At 56.0% G+C, this 19,016-nt stretch overlaps 6 protein-coding genes across 6 annotated transcripts; 1 reads left to right on the top strand and 5 right to left on the bottom strand.

Annotated features, from left to right (window-relative positions):
• Positions 1 to 2,035: 2,035 nt before the first annotated feature.
• Positions 2,036 to 3,706, bottom strand: IE81DRAFT_350340 (hypothetical protein; the record flags this gene model as incomplete). The annotated part of the gene is made up of 3 exons (XM_025516519.1): positions 2,036 to 2,508; positions 2,577 to 2,621; positions 3,190 to 3,706. The coding sequence occupies 3 exons, from the start codon at positions 3,704 to 3,706 to the stop codon at positions 2,036 to 2,038; spliced, it is 1,035 nt and encodes a 344-aa protein (XP_025366410.1).
• A 518-nt stretch (positions 3,707 to 4,224) lies between these two features.
• IE81DRAFT_332477 (hypothetical protein) lies at positions 4,225 to 4,731 on the bottom strand (the record flags this gene model as incomplete). The annotated part of the gene is made up of 1 exon (XM_025515314.1): positions 4,225 to 4,731. One exon carries the CDS (start codon positions 4,729 to 4,731, stop codon positions 4,225 to 4,227), a length of 507 nt encoding a protein of 168 aa, XP_025366411.1.
• A 945-nt stretch (positions 4,732 to 5,676) lies between these two features.
• On the bottom strand, positions 5,677 to 7,339 carry IE81DRAFT_350342 (hypothetical protein; the record flags this gene model as incomplete). The annotated part of the gene is made up of 4 exons (XM_025516520.1): positions 5,677 to 5,871; positions 5,938 to 6,726; positions 6,897 to 7,020; positions 7,098 to 7,339. The coding sequence occupies 4 exons, from the start codon at positions 7,337 to 7,339 to the stop codon at positions 5,677 to 5,679; spliced, it is 1,350 nt and encodes a 449-aa protein (XP_025366412.1).
• Positions 7,340 to 7,567: 228 nt separating this feature from the next.
• On the bottom strand, positions 7,568 to 14,431 carry IE81DRAFT_40965 (hypothetical protein). The gene is made up of 15 exons (XM_025517313.1): positions 14,185 to 14,431; positions 14,023 to 14,116; positions 10,353 to 13,954; positions 9,984 to 10,278; positions 9,623 to 9,896; positions 9,350 to 9,547; positions 9,147 to 9,271; positions 8,984 to 9,069; positions 8,780 to 8,902; positions 8,624 to 8,711; positions 8,471 to 8,555; positions 8,268 to 8,401; positions 8,012 to 8,183; positions 7,914 to 7,930; positions 7,568 to 7,845 (listed from the first exon to the last, which is right to left on the bottom strand). The coding sequence occupies exons 1-15, from the start codon at positions 14,322 to 14,324 to the stop codon at positions 7,837 to 7,839; spliced, it is 5,442 nt and encodes a 1,813-aa protein (XP_025366413.1). The 5' UTR covers positions 14,325 to 14,431; the 3' UTR covers positions 7,568 to 7,836.
• A 2,385-nt stretch (positions 14,432 to 16,816) lies between these two features.
• On the bottom strand, positions 16,817 to 17,601 carry IE81DRAFT_40999 (hypothetical protein). The gene has a single exon (XM_025517314.1). The coding sequence runs from the start codon at positions 17,354 to 17,356 to the stop codon at positions 16,871 to 16,873; it is 486 nt and encodes a 161-aa protein (XP_025366414.1). The 5' UTR covers positions 17,357 to 17,601; the 3' UTR covers positions 16,817 to 16,870.
• A 607-nt stretch (positions 17,602 to 18,208) lies between these two features.
• On the top strand, positions 18,209 to 19,016 carry IE81DRAFT_41005 (hypothetical protein). Its single transcript, XM_025517315.1, has one exon. It carries the CDS (start codon positions 18,346 to 18,348, stop codon positions 18,904 to 18,906), a length of 561 nt encoding a protein of 186 aa, XP_025366415.1. The 5' UTR covers positions 18,209 to 18,345; the 3' UTR covers positions 18,907 to 19,016.

Below are 19,016 nucleotides of genomic sequence, written 5' to 3' on the forward strand. Positions count from 1 at the left end.
ATGCAGCACCATGATTGATGGGCATTGCTTTGACTGGAGGGCTTTGAGCATGCGTGCCAAGGGATGAAGGCCTACTTGGAAGCGCAACATCTAGCAGCAAAACCTTTGCAAAACAGTCAGATGCAGCAGCTAGCGCTCCAAGAGGCAGCACCAATTGCAGATGCGCAGCAGAAAAAGTGTTGCTTGGAGATGACTGCGCATATTGCCAAGCAATTCACAAGACTTGGCAAGGGCCAAAAGGGAGATGGAAACGGCGCTCGAGGGGCTTTGCATAACCACATGCCCGAGTGATATCTGGAGCAGGAAAGATTGGATGACTGGTCAGAGTGCAAGGCAGAGATGGACCATGAACATGGCAGGTTCCCTGGTCCGCCCAGAGCACCAAGCAGGAAGAGGAAGGGGCATGGAAGCTGAGAACCACCAATGACCTCACAGGTAGAAGAGGTCACAGGGTATGCAAAGCTGCAACAGTCACAAGTATGGATGTGCAGCTGCTTCAGTGTGAGGTTGAGATTGCTTGGTCAAGTCAGGGACATTTCCAGGCTTCTTTGACCTCTTGTGCAGCTCCTTCTAGCTTTCTTCTCTTGTCAGTGGGCAGGTCATTCAATTTCTTTTCCGGACCCATTTCCCTAAAGAAGTTGACAAAGCAAAAGCAAGTCAAGCGCTCCTTGCCATCTGCCCAGGCTGGCTTGTAGCTTGCATGTCCAAGCTGCTGAGCATTGAGGGAGCAGACCTCCAAGGGCTGCAAAAAGACTTTTCCAACCGTCCTCAGATTTCCAACATCCTGAGTTGGACGAGATTGGAGGTGTTGGCGGGCTTGTGGGCATCATCTGCCATTTGTCCCACTTGCGCATCTGTCTGTTGATGTTGCGGTTGCCAGCTTCGTGCGTCTGCAGACTGATCTACACCAAATGACTGGCTTGAGATGCTGAAGCCAGGGTGAAGGCTTTTTGGCAACTAGCAGAGGCAGTTTTTGAGTTGCAAGGAGCGCTTTATGCTGACTTTGAGGAACTCTCCTGTCAATCCAAAGTGCTCAACTTCGCTGGAAAGCGTCTGTACAAGGATGTACAAAGATGTGGTCCGAACACCTGCCGCCTACGGTGGTGGATTCTCCTGCTCCAAGAAATCGCCATTTGCGCCTTCAAGCGGCCCTGTGCTTGCGGTCGGTCGCGACCGGTTTGGTTCTTGAGTCGGTGCGGAGGTGGAGCTCCTGGGCAAGATCCGTGCGGATATAGGTGCTGAGCTGGGCAACCTCTGCAGTCAGCAGACTGGCTGTACCTGTCAAGCGTTGCAAGGCGGAGTGCAGCGAGGTGACTAACGAGGTAACGGTGCTGACTTGCACCGTTGAAACTGACACACATGCAACGTCCAAAGCGTCCAGAGCGCTGTTGAGGCCAGCTTGGCAAGTAATTTCACGACTTTCTCACCATCTTCCTCCACAACTCTCTGGATGAGGTTGACCTGAGAGTCAGCAAGTGTTGCAATGGGCCAGCAGACTTTGAGCAGGACCTTGACGCAGAGGAACAGCGCATGTGGAAGAAGCAAAAAGTCAAAGCAGCCACAGCAAAGCTTTCAAAGGCGTTGGAGAAGCATGCTGCCAACATGCCCAATGTGTATTTGAGGCAGGAGCTTCAAGTCCTGTGGACAGAGCAATAGCCCCTCCTAGAAACAAAGTCCCTCAGCTTGTTTGGCGCCGTCAATGGGCAACTAGCACTTCAAGGCATTGCGCAAGTCAGCAAGATTGCATGGGCGCCTTACTTGGCACCAAGCAAGTCCCTACTGCTTGGCATCAACTCTGGGTGCTTTTTGCTGCAAGAATTGCAGCTCAAAGAGTCCAGCCTCACCACCAACATCACCCCAGATGTGCACTTCTACTGGAGATGCAGATTGAACGTCACACGCAGTTGGTTAGGATGCTCCACTGCTAAGTACATGTATGCATGCTCTACACAGACCTCCTGGCGGAACGTTCGGCCAGCCTTATTACTGCCCAGCGGACGATGCTCACCTGCTCTTTGCTGCCCATTTTATGATCTTAGTTGATAATAGCGAGCTTGTAGTAGGCTTGCAACAACGAGATGGGCATAATTTTGGCATGTACAGAGAGCGCTTGGTCATGAGAGGCGGCATTGAGCGCCAAGAACCTTGCGTGAGGGCGGATGACGTCGAGACATTCACTGGCAGTCAGCCAGCCTTGACTACCAAAGACAGAAATGTGGGCCTGTGCACCCCATGTAGTGGGAGGTACAATGTCGTCCGTATTGTATCGGCAGCGCACAAAGTAATCGACTTGTTCCCACTCTTGAGCGATCCATAGCACCAGCTTCAAATTGTGGTGGGGCTGCCACTCAAATCTGTGCCTGACAATTGTCAAAACTTCAGTAGTCTGGCGTGGTTCAAAGGGTGGACGTGGGTCGAACAGTTGAGGTGGTTGCAAAGACTGAGGTGTTCCCAGAGACTGAGGTGCTTGCAGCCACTGAGTTGGGACAATTGGCGACGCAGCGTGATCTGACAGAGAACACAATGGTCAGACAAAAGTGACTCCAAAATGATTGTACAATCTGCGTGTCACTCACTAGAAGGCTCAACATGCCCGCAAAGAGCAGTGTCCAGTGTTGGTTCTTTAGCACATTGGGTTAATATAAAAAATTGAAATGAGTACACAAGCATTGTCAGTGAACAATGGACCTGACAATTCAGCAACTCAATCCACAACAGGCAAGTTTGCCAGTCTTAGATCTTACCAGACCTGTGCGAGCTCGTTATGTACGCTTCCAGGCGTGTGCGTGCACATGTGCTTCAGCAGCTAGCCATTGTCAAATATGCAAGGCAGAGATGAGGTTAGCAGAGCGTGCTCATCCGCGGTCAATGAAGTGTGCCCTCCCACAAGCACTCACCACCAGCCACTCTTCTTCTGAATCGAGAATGTGATGGGCCACTGCTCTGAAACCGCAATGCCCGTCACCCACAGGGTTGCAGATGCGCATGCTCAAGCCCAAAGCAAGAAACTGCTGGGGGTTTGGAAAGACCCTTTGTAGATCCATCCTTTCTGCTTGCAACGGTGCAGGCAACCAAGATGCACAGCGGAGTCCATTCCAGCCTAGCTGCACACAACATTCCAGCATACAGCAACAACCTTTGCTGGAAGGCGCATGATGAACGATGCGGGCAGCTCCACTTCCTCCTCACCTCCAGCACCTCCAGCATCCTGCTCTTCTTGCAGAAAAGCAAATGTGAGCTTGGGACAAGTGCCTTGGTGAGCAGCAATGAAGGCAGGCCTCTCCCAATCAACCTGAAGATGGCTCAGACTTGGCCAGTCCAGTAGTTGATCAGGATAGGCTGCTCCACTTATCCTGCTGACGCTCGCCAGACTTGTCGATGCTGCACTTGGGGCAGCTCTCTCCCAGCGCATCCTTACAATGGCTGTGAGAGACTCGGCGCTCTTCACCTCGCTCCTGCCTTCAACAATCCTCCACTTGCTGCCCTTGCTTTGGATGGTTTCCGTAGCCTGCAGCTCGTTGATCTTGCTCTTGGAGAGACCTGATCGTAAAGCCACGACCAAACGAGCTGCCCACCAGGCTACCTTTTTTGTACAACAGGTCAACAGCTTTTCTCCCCCGGCCTCTTCCTTTGCATGCCTTCTGCCGTGCTTGTTCGCTTCATCCAGATTGTTTAACTTGGCACGGGTGCAATTGCTGCTGGACATTACGGCTGCAGAGTCCACTCGAGAGCGGGGTGCTGCCACCTCGCTCTCCCGCACACGTTTGGTTGTGCTAGGGACCGCCACCTCATCTGAGCCTTGCATCACAGAACTCCTTCCGTGGTGTTCTGGTCATCTGTCACCTACAACACAGCGGCTGCTCAACTTGGCTCACCTTCCATCTACTTCTATGGGAACGGAGCCTCCAAAATACACCGCAACTATGCAAAATGGTTGACTGCAAGTGGTTCAAGTGGTTTCCCAATACTGCTTTGGTCTTATGCCCTTGCCCTGCCGGACATGCTCACAACTGCAACATTGACAGCGCCAATGATCTCTTGTCCAATTGGCGCTCAAGTCTCTCACACAGGTGGCAAGACCACAAGTACAGTTGGGTGCAGCAAACACCCAGCAGGTGGAGATCCCTTGCAAGGGACCAGCAGCAGGGCAAAGCCTGAGCTTGCGCCACAAGCAGGGCCAGCTGCCATGTGACATGGATGTATCACTCACCCGCAAGGGCCATCTCATGCTGATGAGGAGGAAGAAGGCCAGGAGGAAGAAGGCCAGATTCCTAGAGCCTCATCCCCCCAGTAATGCCTGGCAAACTTGTAGGTGTTCCCCACCTCCAAGCTAGTCTCTGGGGCGCTTCTGCTTGCCGCAGTACTCTTCTCTTGCTTGTTACCTCCCAACTCTTCCTCCTCCGGGCCTGCTGTCTCTGTCTCCTCTTCCGTGTCTCCCGTCTCCGCCGTCTCTGGCATCTTTGCTGTCTCCGCCGTCTCTGGTGTCTCTGCTGTCTCTGCAGCCTCTACTTCCACTGAGCTCTCAGTCACCGCTTCCACCAATCCCTCCGCCTGCCCCTCCACCATGCTCTCTGCCGCCTTCTGAAGCCCCATGTCTGTGGTCTCTTCCATGTCTCCCGTCTCTGCCGTCTCCGCTGTCTCCGCCATCTCTACCTCCACTGACCAGCGGCATGGCAAAGCCTGAACTTGCATCACAAGCAGGGCCAGCTGCCCCTGAAGAAGAGTTTGCATGCTACATGAGCACGCTGGAGCTGGACCAGGGAGATCTTGCCCCTCAACAATGTTTACTAATTCCTGTGCATCCAGGCACATGTAACCACTGCATCCACAGCCCTGCAGGCCCACAGCGCTCCAGTCCAAGCAGATCTTCCAGTTGCAGGAGATTTTGGAAGATGATTTGACCAAACAGGTCAAGTACCAGTGAATGCACATGCTCACTGTCATTGTTGGTCTACAATGGGAAGCCCTCTACTTGCGTTGTGGCAGGAGGATTGCACAAGGGGCGGTCTCAAGCCAGTGCTGTAGTAGAAGCCTAGGTAAGGGACTAGGCCGCAGTCCTCTGTGCCTGCTTGCGTGCGCACACATGTAAGCTTGTAGAGTGTGTATACCTGCACCACAATTCACCTAGACCTGCATGATCTCCTCTCTATCTTCTCTTGGTGACCTCTCAGCATCCCATACGCGTACAAGATTCAACTAATTATCTTCAGGGCACTGCCATATCATGTCATCCTTTGTTCAAAAGACTACAACCCTAGCCATTCAATATTTTGACTTTGATGGTCGTCTGATTGTTGAGACTTAGACCTCTGCTTGGTAGCACGTCATTGCTCTCCTGGCGTAATTCGCTAGGTCAGGTGTCTCAAGTGGGACCTGCCAAGGGGCTCTGCAACACGCGGACAAGAAGCAGCTGCAGTCATTGCTGCGTTTGGAGCAGATCTTTTGGAGCGGTCTGAATTGGCCGCTGCCAGACTCAGCTCAATCTTGGCCTTGTGGACAATGCGTCTGCCGAGGCAAGCACCGCGCAAGACAATCACCAACAAAGCTAGCTTTGTAGCACCTGCCTCTGCGTGCTGCCAGCGACAGATTTGCAGACAAGACACTGCTGCAAGGTTGGTTGGGTCAAAATGAAGCGGTCAAGCAGCAAAAGCGTTGCTCATCTTGTACCACAATGCTTCAGAGGGTCGTTTGAGCTGCTGCCTGAAAGTCGACTATTAGGCCAAGTTTGTAAGACTGATTTAAATCTTGACTAGCATCCAGACTGCTGGTGCCGTTGTCATTGAAGTGGAACTGTAAGCGGCCATTGATATTCTGACCAGCAGGACCATCGAGCGCACAGCGCAGGACAAAGGGAAGGGTCAAGTTCTTGTGCTGAAAGGCAAGTGCAGAATCTGCTACAACAAGATGCGCAGCAGCTGCAAACATTCAAGCAATTACCTCTTGGTGCTCCATCTTTGTGGGCAAGTGCCCAATGGGTACCAAGAGGGAAAGACTAGTGACAATTGAGACTGGCCAGGTGCACAGACCACAGACAAAGAGAATGTCTGGCACAGCATTCAAGGGATGCGTTGCATACCCGACTGGCAAGGCTGCAGAGATTGTTCTGCCTAGATGTGCAAAACTTGCGTGGGTGCAAAGGGTGCAGCCAGCTGCGGTGATGAAGCGTCTAAAGTTGGCAAAGTCCTCCCCTCCAACGATGTGAATGGCTGTCCGATATCTTAGTGCTTCTGCAAGCCACTCTCCCAAGTCTTCAACGCTGGCCAATTGCAGTGACTCCACCCGCAACGTGACGTGATGAAGGCCCAGATCAGCTAGCCACATGAGCGACTTGGTGACCATTTCAGCCCCAACTTGGATGCTGATTTGCGTCCTAGTCAGTGTCAGAAGGAGGGCTGGATCCGTGGACACTGGTGAGAGGACATGCAAGCCACTGGGCATGTCCCAAGAGGCAAAGTCCATCTCTTCCAAGAGCAACAGATCAGCACCCATCCAATCTGGACGTTGGCCAGCTTCTAGTCTTCGAGTGGCTGCAGACCCAGGCGAGGTGTTTGCAAGCCGCATCACCCCGTAGGTCTTGATGACCATGTGCTCCAGGGTGTGCAATTCCTCCGAGCTGAGGTGTTTAGGGAGCACAAAGAGGTTGATGACTTGCGTGTCCACCGCACGAACCTTTTTGGCCTGCAAGAGGAATTTTAAATATGACTGGGGCTGGGCGGGGTCGCAAGCCTGTAGTTGCGCCAAAACAAAATAAAAAATGGTCAGCAAGAGTGGCTCAATTGCCATTTTCTACCGTTGTGCGCGCGCCGCTCATGTATGCGTCCGCCTGGTCGCAGGGGGCCTTCAATGCATCCAACTTCCCCCCACTATCAATAGCGTGATCACCATTGCGCACTCACTCTAGCGCAGTCTGCATGCGCTCTGCCCATTGCTGTGTCTGTAGTCAGGCCAACATAGACTAGCTGAGACCTGGCACCTTGCCCGTACTTGCGCAGTCTGCATGCGCTCTGCCCATTGCTGTGTCTGTAGTCAGGCCAACATAGACTAGCCGAGACCTGGCACCTTGCCCGTACTTGCTGATGGCTGCCTTCAAGACCCACACACCAGCTCTAGCGCTGGCCCATCTGGTCAAGTCCTCATGCGCCTCTGCCCAGGCCAATTGGTGATCTAGGCAATGGATCCCAAAAATGCGCGCATACACAACGTTGACCGTGATGTTGGGACTAGTGTCCACGGCGTTGCCCAGGAGAGGACGCAGAACTTCCTTGATGGATTGCTCATCATTGTCTGCAATGATGCCGACAAATGCAGCCTTGAGACGAGTCAGCATCTTTGATGACATGACTTTGAGATCCAGATGAAGAGGATGTCTGGCATGGCATCCAAAGGATGAGTTGCATCTGTGACCAGCAAGGCTGCAAAGATTGTCCTTCCGAGATGTGCAAAATTTGGGTGCGTGGAAAGTGCGGCGCCAGCTGCTGTGACGACCACTTGACCCGTCACGACGTCGTCAAATTGAAGCGCACCCGATGCACGAGAACATGTTCGTTGATTCTGAGTACATTGAACCCCACAGACCGAGCTGCAGGCAGTCTCAAAGAGTCTTGAAAAGCTGGGCTGACCCCCAGCAGCACTCGCAAAGTCACAGTGCAAGCGGATTGAGGCGTACACTGGACGAATCGTGCTCGCCTTCGCAGATACACGGGATGGACGTCATCACATTGCAGATGGCGAGCCTCGCAGGTGAGTGTGCACATGGTAGTCTGGCAATGGAGGCGAGGCGAGGCGCGTCGCGTCGCTATTTGAAGTGTGATGACCTGAAGGCCGAAGTTGTGGAGATCAAAGGTACTGGAGGGAGGCGGACATGTCGAGTTAGCCATCGTTTCGACAAAAGTAGTGATTTTGAGGCTACTCACGCTGGCCCACCCAACATCTAGGATCGCAAACATTCAACGTGAGTGAGAAAAACGCTTCGGCAGGAGACTACGGCCCGAGGATTAGCATCGCAACTCACACATGGAAGCAAGCAGCTGCGAGCTAGTCGCGTCTCGAATCAGCGTGTCGACGGCATTGTTGACGGAGTGAGGGCCGGTCCACCTGTCGTGAGAGCGAAGGAGGCCGTCCAACTTGGACTGCACTGGACTCAGGGCCTTGCGAGCTGCCGCAAGGCGCGGATCTTGACCAGCCTGTGTATGCGAACAGAGGTGCATGAGATTCCGATACATTGAGTCAGAGCCACAGATTTTGTCGCATAGGGACGCGCAGCGCACCTTGCTTTTGGGGGCGCTGTCAACAGCCCACTCTACGAGCGGATCGTGGATCATGGCCTCGAGCACGCTCATCAGCGAGTCTCTGTTGTCTCGCAGGATCCGCATGGAAATTTCGGCCGCGCGACGAAAGACTCCTAAAGACGCGGTCGCAAGCGTCGAGAATCAGTATCGCTTTTCTTCGCAATCAAGAAGGGCAAACTGACCTTCGACGCCGGTCACACCCAGCGCATCCACCATGTTGTGAGTCAATCGAAAGGGCACGACTTCTTTGATCTCGAACGAGAGGCCCTGCGAGGGGGGCGCAACTATCATTCAGGACTGTAGCTCCCGCGAATCTTGGCACAGGACGAACGCACCTTTTCGAAAAGACAATTGAGGTCCACGTGGACAGTGTCGCCGTTGCTTGCGTCGAATAGTATATTCTCGCCGTGTCGGTCACCAAGTCTGGACACGAAGAACGAAATGACAGGTCAGATCGGAAAATCAAATGCACGAACATCCGTCGCACGAACCCAAGCACGTAGCCGACCATGGACATGACTGCGAGCGTGTGAGCGTAAGCCGAACGCGCTTTGAGCCAAGCGGAGGGCTCGGGAAAAGTCGCAATGAACCACTCGTGGAATACGGATGGATAGCTTTGGTGATGCAAAGAGGTCAACGAACGTTTCGGTCAGCACGCGTCGTCAGAATCCGACCAGCGCTCCTAATTGTCTCACCGAGACAAGACCTGCTTTTCGAAGATGTCCGCAGCTTTACGTGGCTTGTTTCGTGCTTCGTCGAGCAAGACTTTGAGGTCGTGCGTCTGTTGCCGTGCAGAAGGAATCGGCTCCATGAGTCTGAGTACCCTGCAAGTGGATGAGCGATCCGGACGGCACGCACGTAAAGCGGAATATCTCGACGGGCGTAATTTTTCTGCAGGATGTGACGCAAACCAATGGTGTTTGGCACCCACTCGATGAGCCCACATTCTTCGTTGAGCGTAATCACAGAGTAAGTGCGAATATCTGACGGAGCACATAGAGAAGGTTGTGAAGATGAGCTTCGCTCGCCAAAGCGGTACCTGTAAAATGCACTATTCTCACGTAATCTCCGCCGACGCGCTTGCGAATCTGCCTGAAGCAGCTTGTTGATCATCGAATCAAACTCCATCAGACGAGCATCCTTGCGAAGATCATCCTTGGGTTTGCACAAGAATGGGTAGCGCTTGCCGTCGCTGCCCAGCATGATCACCTTGCGCGGTTTCTGCAACGAAGGCATGATATCGATCGTCGCATCGAAGCCTGCGGCGCGATGAAAGAAAGCCAAGTCAGGCAGAGTCCCCAGCTTGTGCTGTAGACGTGGTGATCTCGACTCACCACTGAGACGAGGAAGACCGTTGGGGCTTCCAAAGGGATCGTAGTCTGTAGGAATCTGACCATTGCCTGGCAAGCTTACCACCACCGATGACTGCAACGGCAGTATCAAGCCGCTGTCAGCCAAAGCCTGCAGCTTGGGAAACTGCAAAGGAAGATTGAGCTGCGTCTCTTTGGACTTGACAGGCGCGTCCGCTAGGAAGAGCAGCTCCTTGCCCATCTTCTGTGAAGCCTCTACGATGGCGCTGATGCGTTTTGCTCTCGCACCCACGCCGCTCTGTGATGTGAGAAAAGGGGGAGCACGACGAAGGTGTGTCAGCACACGTCAAATCACGATGGTACGACGAGAGCTACCAAATCGTACCTTGAGCTTCTTCACCAGATCCATGAAACGCTTCTTGCGTTCGGGATCCTTTGACTGAAAGCCAGCCATCATCGCCCACAGCGATTGATGGGGAAAAACGTCTACCGCTGCCAAGATGATCTCGCTCAGAGTGCCCCAGACGCTGGGATGCTTGTGCACGACGCGGGACAGCAGTTGCGGAAGCACCGCGAGGATCTGGTAGCGTTGAAGGCGTGAGCTCGCCTTGCGCAGCTCCGACGAAATCTTTTCAAAGGTGTCCGTCTTGTGGTAGATCTCGGGATCTGTACTCTTGGTACTGCACAGTGACGCAGTGAAAGACAGCGTCAGCTCAATCTTTCTTCACGTTCAGCGTCTGACGACACGACTCACAATTGCTTGCCGGCAGCTTTGATCAGAACCGGATCGTCGCCGACATCGAGCCAGATGGTCATCATGCGAGGCACTGTACGGTAAAAGTACTTGGTGCCACTCTGCGCCGACTTCATGTAGTACCGACAGACGTAATAATCGCACCAGAGATCGTTGACCAGATTGTCCCGGTTGGTGTCGTAGTAGCGTCCAAGGCAGTACCACATTTTTTCGTATGCGCTCTCCACCTCGGCAATTCGCTTGTACGATTCGATGACCTCATTCGGCGAGTATCTGCCAGTCTCTTCGATCAGTCTTGCGCGCAAAAGATGTGCTCGAGCGAGCGACTTTCTGTCGGGACCGCTCGGATCGGTAGGGTCGCCCAGCACACTGTCTTCTTGCTGCGAGCGCGAGCGCGTGCGAGTCGCGTTTGCACTCAAGTCGGAAACCGCTGCCAGAGCGCTCGTAAGCTCCTGCACGGCCGTCTGCTTCTTGTCATCCAGCGCTAGCAGCTTGGCGCGCTGAACAAATGCGAGCGGCACGTTGCGCTGCGTAGCTTGCAAGACGGCGCTGTAAGCCGTCTGGTCGTGTCCTGCGTGTCGCGCGTTTTTGGCCGTCTGAATCCAAGCTTGCCCAATCAGCGCGCTGGACACAGGGTCGACGATCGCACGGGTCGCAAAAGCCGATCGTCGCAAGCTCAGCAGAGGTTCGCGAGTGCGGAAAGATGGCAAGGTGGCGTTGAGGCGCTGCAGCATGTGAGCCGAAAAGGCGTGCTGATTTTGCTCGCGTTGGCCGCGTTGGGTTGCTGTAGCTGTAGATAGCACGTTCTTCTCGTCCTGCTGTTGGATGAGGAACAGCTCGTGAATCATGTGCAGTTGCGATACCGAGTCATATGCACGAGCGTACGATCCTACACCTGCTGCGATGATCGGACGTCCGACAAGACGCCGCGCTTCGCGCATAGCCTGGTGCATGGCTTCTGGATCCTGGTCATGCATGGCGAGCGCGATGCGAGCCATGGCATGCGCATCGCTTTGGTGCGTTTCGAGAGCCAGCGCGGAGCGGACCGCATCCCAGTCAGCCAATATGCAAGCGCCCTCCACTTCGTACGATGCCAGCATGGAACGCCACTCGGGATGGGCGCTGAGTACTCCGCGAATGTGTGTCCGCATGGTGTCGTAGTGTCCGAGGTTGCGCAAGCAGCGAAGCAGCCCAACGTGCAGATCCGGCTCGCTCGGATGAGCTTGCAGCTTCACCTCCCAACAGCTTTGAGCAGACGTCCAACGACCCAAGCTCTCGTGTTCTCTGATTTGATGCTCCAGCGATGGGGCCAGGACGCTCGTAGAGATGCCTTCCATGCCATCTGGCTCCTCGAGATTCGAGTAGATGAAGTGCATGTCCTCGTAGTAATTTTGCAGGTCGAGCTCCTTGGTGCCGCTGGCTTTCAGATCCCGCACGCGGCGCTCAAAGTTCAGTAGAGAGCGCGCATACGCTTTGCACTGCAGAGCCGCTCGTGCCATGAGCTCGACCGAAATGCAGCCAATCACTGTGGAAACGTGATTGACCGCATTGTCTGGCACGGCTTCGCGCGGTTTGGCGTACTTTCTCGTCTCGTTTCTGCGTCGCGTCCACAAGCTGATGTGGTCGAGCAGTCCGAAGATGACCTGGGCCGATAACAGACGCCGTTCGCTATCCATTTCCGTCCTCGGCGTCACTTGGTCCTCGAGGATGGAGCAGATCTCTGCATGAATGTACTGTCGCTGCTCCTCCGTTCCGGAGATGAGCGTGTGCAGCACCAAGTGCGGCAAAATGTGACGCGCGATGGACAAGTCGTGGTCCTTGATGACGGAGCGCAAAATCGTGAAGATGCTGCTGGCTTCGATGCCCTGGGCATCCAAGATGAGCTCATTGGCCAGCGTCTGGATCCAATCGCGGAAGCTCGACGAATTGAGGTAGACGGGACGCTCCCGTCGAGTGGGCTCGCCCATCTGCGCCGTGTACTTGGAGCTGAGCAGAGGACCGACCGCCTCCAAAGTCTCGCTAGACATTTCGTTCCAGCGCTGACGAACACGCAAGGCCACGGGCTTGGAGCTCGATGTGGCCAGCAGCGCAGGTGTGAATCCGCAGAATTTGAGGAGCTCCTGTATAGCATACGCGAGAGCCGCCTGATGTCGAGTATCCTCCGAGGCGCGAAAGGCCCCAACGAGGGTACGCTGAATGAGGTGGACGCAAAAATCGATGCTCTCGTCTCGATCTTCGAAATTGCGCAAGACAATGTAGGTGTCCTCGTGACTTGGCAGTTCGAAACGATCGGGATCCACTGCTCCTAGAATGCCCAAACTCTCAAAGCATACATCTTGCACGTCAGCTTGACCTTCCGTAGCTTTCGAAGCCGCGCTGAAAAGCACGTCGACCAATCTGCCGACGACGGGGTCAAACATGTTGCCGCTGGTGATGGTGCGGACATAGTCCGTCTCGCGGGTCAAGAAGCGCTTCAGCTCTTGGAGACCCTGAGAGGAGACGCTAGCGTTTTCGCTTGCAGCTCGCTCCAGCACCCTGCCGATGCGCAGGCCGGGTGCGCTGCGCTGGCGTTGACGCACAGCACTGCTGAGGTCAGGCAGCTCTTCTTCCAGCGTATCAAGGTTGGGAAAGTCGCTCTCGAGGTACGACGCAAATTCGGCGCCACTGTCGATGACAATGTATCTCAACAAGCTCCCAGCTACTTCCTTTTCCGCAGCGCCGAATCGCGGCCATGCTGCGACTAGAGACGCGCCGGTCTGTCCGACAAAGGGCGCAACGTCTTCGAAGCGCATCTTGGTGATGAAGGCTTGCCACGAGAGCAGCGTGGGCAGCACCAGTTCGTCCAGCTGCATCGACGAATTGAGCGTCGCCATGATCTGAGGAGTGACGGACGCGATGGACTGGCCCACAGCATCTACCAGCGCACCTATGCTGCGCGCAGTCCTGATCTTTTGAGCCAGCGTCGTCTTTCCGTGCGCGCCTGCAAGCTCGTCGTTTAGCCACGCCAAAATTTCCAAAATGTCGTCGCGCAAAAAAGTCGAAAGCGCAGCTGAAGCATCGCGTGCGCTTGCGGAGGTGCTCTCGCTCTTGCTTCGTGAGCGTTCTAGATACGAGAGTCCCTCGATTGCCGCTTGCCTGCAGGCTTCGTCTCCAAGGTGAATGACCAAGTGGCCCAGCAATTGAGGTTTGAAGCTCTTCAATAGCAGGCGCGTGCTGTTCTCGAGCGTCGCCTTGTCTGTCGCGCCGCGGATGATGATGACGAAACGCTGAATGGCTTCGTCGCGAGCAGGAGCGGGTAGGAGCAAAAAGTGCTTGAGAGCTGCGCCAGCATGCTCGAAACACATTTCGCGTTCGGATTGCTTGATCGCAGCTGCGAGGCCGGCCAAGAGGCGATCGTTGCCCTTTTGGATGGCAAGAGGTAGCGTGTGGGGAAGCGTTGCATGTATAAACTTGCCCAGTTGCTGATTGAGCAGAGCGAGAAGCTCTTCGAGCAGCGTTGGTGCTGTAAACATGCGCTGCACAACGTGAGCACTGATGGCGCCCATAGCTGGACTTAGTAGCTGGTACGTAGTCACGTTGTTGTGAAGTGCCAGCTCGGTGATCTGAGCAGAAGGGTCCAAAGAAAGTGAGAAATGTGATCAGACTCGACAATGGCGACGTACGTACTGACTTGCAGGTAAACGAGCGATCGAAGGGGTTCCGGAGCATTGAGGTGCTGGACCAAGCTCAACAAGATGCGGTGCAGCACCTCGTCTCGGGCAACGCTGCGAGCAGAATGACGCAAATTAGCACGTCTGCTCGCAGGATCCCCCCCTGCCACAAGAGCTCTCACCGCGCTGCACGACCAAGCGCCAGAATGGCAGACTCTACCGCCTTGCTGGCGTTTGGCTTGTCTGCTGGTGTGTCGGCAGCCTGGATGAGGATGCCGAGGATGTGTCTGACCCATTTGAGCAGACTATCGAGGCTCGTCATCTCTTTGCAAAAGAAGCCGATCAGTGTGGCGGCAAGTTTTCTGCAGCAGAAAGAAGCACACCATCATGCTAAGCTCGGTACCGAGATGTGCAACACCCGCCTTGGCAACTCACCCGGCTTGAATGCGAGCGGATCGTTGGTCGTCACAGAGATGTCTACTGACTAGCATTAGCCATACGTCAAAGGACCCGTCGGCATACTCGATCAGCTTTGTCCCATCAGAATGAATGATGACGCTGCGCAGAGCGCACAAGGCAGATGCCGCGTTGTAAGTCGAGGGGGCAGATGTGGTGAGCGCGACGCCAATGACTCTGAAGGAGGCGTCAGAGTCAGAGGCAGAAACGTCCCGGGTAATATCGCTGTCAGGCAGCGATGTGTCGTCCTGACAACGAGGGCACCACAAGCGTTCTTGGTGTCTCTTTAGGCTTTCGGCGCCTAGACACTTTAAAGCCGCAAGGCGCTTCCAGTCACTTGGCCCGAATCGCGCGAGCCCGCCGGGATGGCCCTGACTAGAGCTCGTACCGGCAGGCAGCAGCTCGTCGACATCGTCCCGAGTAGCTTGACGACATCCATGCGCACGTCCTTCGCACGCAGTAGCCGCAGAACCGGTGGCAAGAGCGCGCTTCTTGAACGACGGTGGTGTTCTCTGGTGGTGCGCACCTCGCTTGCCTTGCGCAGCTCGCGCATGCTCCGTCAAGAGGCTGTCCAACGCGTGACGATCCGAGTCCGTGATCAGGTTAGCCAAGGACAGTGTCGCTGGGCGATCCTCGTTCGACTCGGCGAGGTGCGGATTAGCGCATGCTTGCTCTCGCAGCCGCCTTCTTTCCGTTGCTGAAAGTGGAGAGCTCTGGGTGCTGGTGGCGAGCAAGGCTACAAGGGCGTCGAACAGGCACAGCTGTGGGGTAGGTGGGAACGCTTGATGTTAGAGAGATCGGCCATTTTCAGCACGATTGGCTCGACTGACCTTTCGAACGGCGCGCGCATCCAGCACCTGCTTGTCTTGCGGGTTGAGACTTGCCCCGCCAACGTCGACCTCCTCCTCCTCCTGGTCATCGCTGGATAGCAGGGTGGATGCGATGCGAATTGTGAGGTCGCTCAGCGACTGTCGCACGGCTTGCTGCATCTCGACGCTGGCATCCTCTCGCATCGTCTCCCGGCGCAAGACGCGCAAGCACTCTCGCAAGGCGTAGAGAGGAGCAAAGGAGGCTGCTTCCCGCGCATTCTCTTCGATGGTTAAAGTTGCGGGTGAGAGGAGGAGACTGACGACGTGCGGCGATAGCAAAGCTACCAGCCGAGCTGTGTGCGTTGGAGGAAGCACGGCGCGCAATGCCAGGGCATGCTGAATGGCCTGCAGCCTCGCAACCAGCACGTTCACGGCACGTGTAGGCTCGACCGCTGTGCAGAAGACTTCGGCGTCGCGCTGATGTGAACTGCTGGCGCTGAGGAGCAGCGATGTCGCAGTGAAGCTCAAGTCGGTCATCAGATCTGGAAAAGCTCGCGCAAGCCTTGTGATGGTCTGCGTGGTGACGGACAAGAGGGCGTGACCGACATCGCTTGCGGCAGAGCGGGGAATGGCCCGCGAAAAGGGAGACCGATCGTCTGGTCCCCACTGGGTTGCGCGCGCAGAGGGGGAGAGGGAGAGGAGTGGGCAAAGAGCGTAGGCAAATTGCGCGACCGCACGACCGCACGACCGCACTCACTGTCCGCACAATGCCATCGCCCAAGGTTGTCAACAAAGCGTTCGCAGGTCGACACTGATCCGTCATGGGTTGCACAAAGAAGCGAAGCAGCACCTCGTCGCCATTCTCAGCTGCCGGCCGTGCTGCGGCTTGCAACGCGCCTGCCGCTTGGTCCTGAGGAGGCAGCAGCAGGCTGGCATCTGGCGGTTCGCGCGCATCAAAGGGAGCGCACCTGGCCGACGCAAAGACTAATTGTGCGCGAAAGCGATCCTCGTCAGTCGAAAGGGGATGAAGGGCGCTTCGATCGATGATCTTGCCGACGCATCTAATCGACTCGACTCGAACTCACCATCGATGGCCGCCTTGAGACAGTCGAGCAAGCAGAACCTGGCGTGGTGACTGGCAGGCGAGTTGTGGCACTGCAAGCGGGCCATGCGAAGGAGCAGATCCAGCATGGCGTGGCGAACCTTGACCGCCGCGGCATCCCCTGGGAAGCGCACGGAGAGCAAGGCAGCTGCGCACATGAGTCGAGGTGAGAGCCAAGTTGCGAATGATGTGCTGTCCATGGACGCATCCAGTGTGGATGGGGATATCGATGCCTGCTGTGCCGTCGCTCGATCATCGACAGCCGCAGCCGCAGCCGCAGCCGCAGCCACACCAGCACCAGCATCAGCATCAGCATCAGCATCAGATGCTGCTGACTGTATGCGCTTGGAGTTGAAGCGGTGTCTGAGCAGCAGAGGATGGAGATGCAGCTGATGACCGATTAGTCGCAGCGCTCCCAGCACATCCATCACTGCATCAGCAGGAGGAGCAGCATCAGCAGCAGCATTGGGTGATTGCTGCCCAGCATGCGCATCGTGATCATTATTGCCACGCACGATGCTGGCTGCGGGAGCGAGTGGGTGGGTGTGTGGGTGTGAGTGCGTGCACTGCATCAGCCAGCATTAGCCATGATATCGCCGCCATCCCCCCACAGTCGACCGACTCACCAGGCGACTGGCTCTTCCAATCGCACAGCGGCACCACAAACACGCTGGCCAAGAGCCTGCAAAGCGTATGAGCTGCCCTCTCCTCAGCTCCCACTCCCACTCCCGCACTCGCACTCGCAGTCGCATTATTGACACTGGCCGCCGCCGCCGCCGCCGCCGCCATTGGAAAAGTGATGATGTTGCTCTTGCGACCTGCGCACGCTTGCCTGATCTCTCTCTGGCGCATCTGCCTCTCTTCGCACAGCGTGGTCAGCAGGGCAGGCGTTGCCTCTAGGCGCATCTCTGCTGCTGCTCCGCCTGCCGCCGCCGCCGCCGCTGCTGCTGCTGCTGGAGCTGGGAAAGGGAGAGCGTGTGGCGTCATGGTGTGCGCGATGGCACGCTGGCTGTTGTGGATGGATGTTGTGTCATCGAGGAGGTGAATGTGAATGTGAATGTGAATGCTGGTGGCTGGACGTGGGGGATGACGATGGGAATGACGACGGGGATGAGGGTGTTGCGTGAGACGGTGACTGCGTGAGACTCGTGAGTGTGAGTGTGAGTGTGAGTGTGAGTGCGTGTGCGATTGTGAGTGTGAGTGCGGTTGTGAGTGCGAGTGAGAGTGTGACTCTGACTGCTGTGACTGACTGAATCATCACCCACTCGCACTCCCACGCGCAACTCCACCGCCCGCCGTGCAGCAGCAGCAGCGAGCGACAAGTCACAGACAGACAGACGCACACACAACACACGCGCAACCAAACGCATGAGCAAGCAGCAGACAAATCACCCATGCAATTCGAATCGCGACTTGATCGCTGCGACTGCGACGCCATCTCACGCGCGCGCGCGGCAATGAATCGATGCGCGGCAATCCAAGTCAAAAGCAAAAGTCAGAGTGATGCGCGCATTCCCGCTCGCGTGCGTGATTTCACTTGACCAATTTAATTTACGCGTCGACGCGTGTGTGGCCGCGCGCGCGCGTGTGTTAGTTGGAGTCATGCATGCAGGAGTCGTGAGTGTTGGTTGAGCGGCGCGGCGGAGTGAGTGCGGTGCAGCGCAAGCGCAAGCGCGAGCGCGTACTCAAACTGCCGTGCTGCAAGAGGGCATGGCGTGCGCTCGCTCTGTCTGCATGCAATCACGTGAATCACGAATCACGAATAGTCACGAGTCGTGACTGTGTGACTCATCAGACTCACGCCTTTCGCTCGATGTGACCCTCTGACGCGCGCATCCACTTCCATGCCACCCACACCCCCACCCAATCTCGCAGCGAGTGCGCATGCGCATTCAACAGCTCGCTCGCCCCACTCCACCAGCTCCAACATCTCCCACTCACCAACCACTCACCGCGGCCGCCGCTCAGCAATCTAAATGTACGACCCGCTGGCCATTCGCTCGCCTGGCGCCAGGCTGCCTCATTTCGGTGCTGCTCCAAAGGTCGAGAGGCAGAGGATGTGGAGCTGTTGCGCCTCATCCAAAAGCGAGCTCTCACCCATCCACACTGCGCCATGCCACGGCTTATCTCTGCGCGCAGCCCATCTCCCTCTCCTCTGGCTACACCCACACTCTGACTCACACCCACAACCCCCCCATCGAGGTCACGTGGTCTCAGGGTTCGCGCATCGTCGCTCATCTGGCTCAACACTCGTGACTACGCACCGCTGGTGGAGCAGTTGGAGGAGTCGAATCGCTTGGTGCATGGCCATCTACTCCCAACCGCCCATCCACGCCTTTTTTCCATCACTTTGCCCTTTGGGCTCTCGGCGTCGGCGTCCCTCTTTCTCGATCAAAACCTCGACCTCGACCTCGACCTCGACCTCGACGCCGACGCATCCCTTCGACATCAACTCATCGCACCTGCACAGGCCATCCTGTACTGCACGCATCCCCAGTCGCCGAAAGATGCGCAGTGGGTGGAGGCGCTGCAGGTGAAGCACAAGTGGCAGCTGCATCCGCATCAGCAGGGCGCACTGGCCATGGCGCGGTGGGCGCAGCAGCAGCAGCAGCAGCAAGAGAGCATCGACGGTGATCGCCGAGGAGAG

The sequence above is a fragment of the Ceraceosorus guamensis genome (assembly GCF_003144195.1).
Source record: "Ceraceosorus guamensis strain MCA 4658 unplaced genomic scaffold IE81scaffold_132, whole genome shotgun sequence".
Classification (NCBI taxonomy): domain Eukaryota; kingdom Fungi; phylum Basidiomycota; class Exobasidiomycetes; order Ceraceosorales; family Ceraceosoraceae; genus Ceraceosorus; species Ceraceosorus guamensis.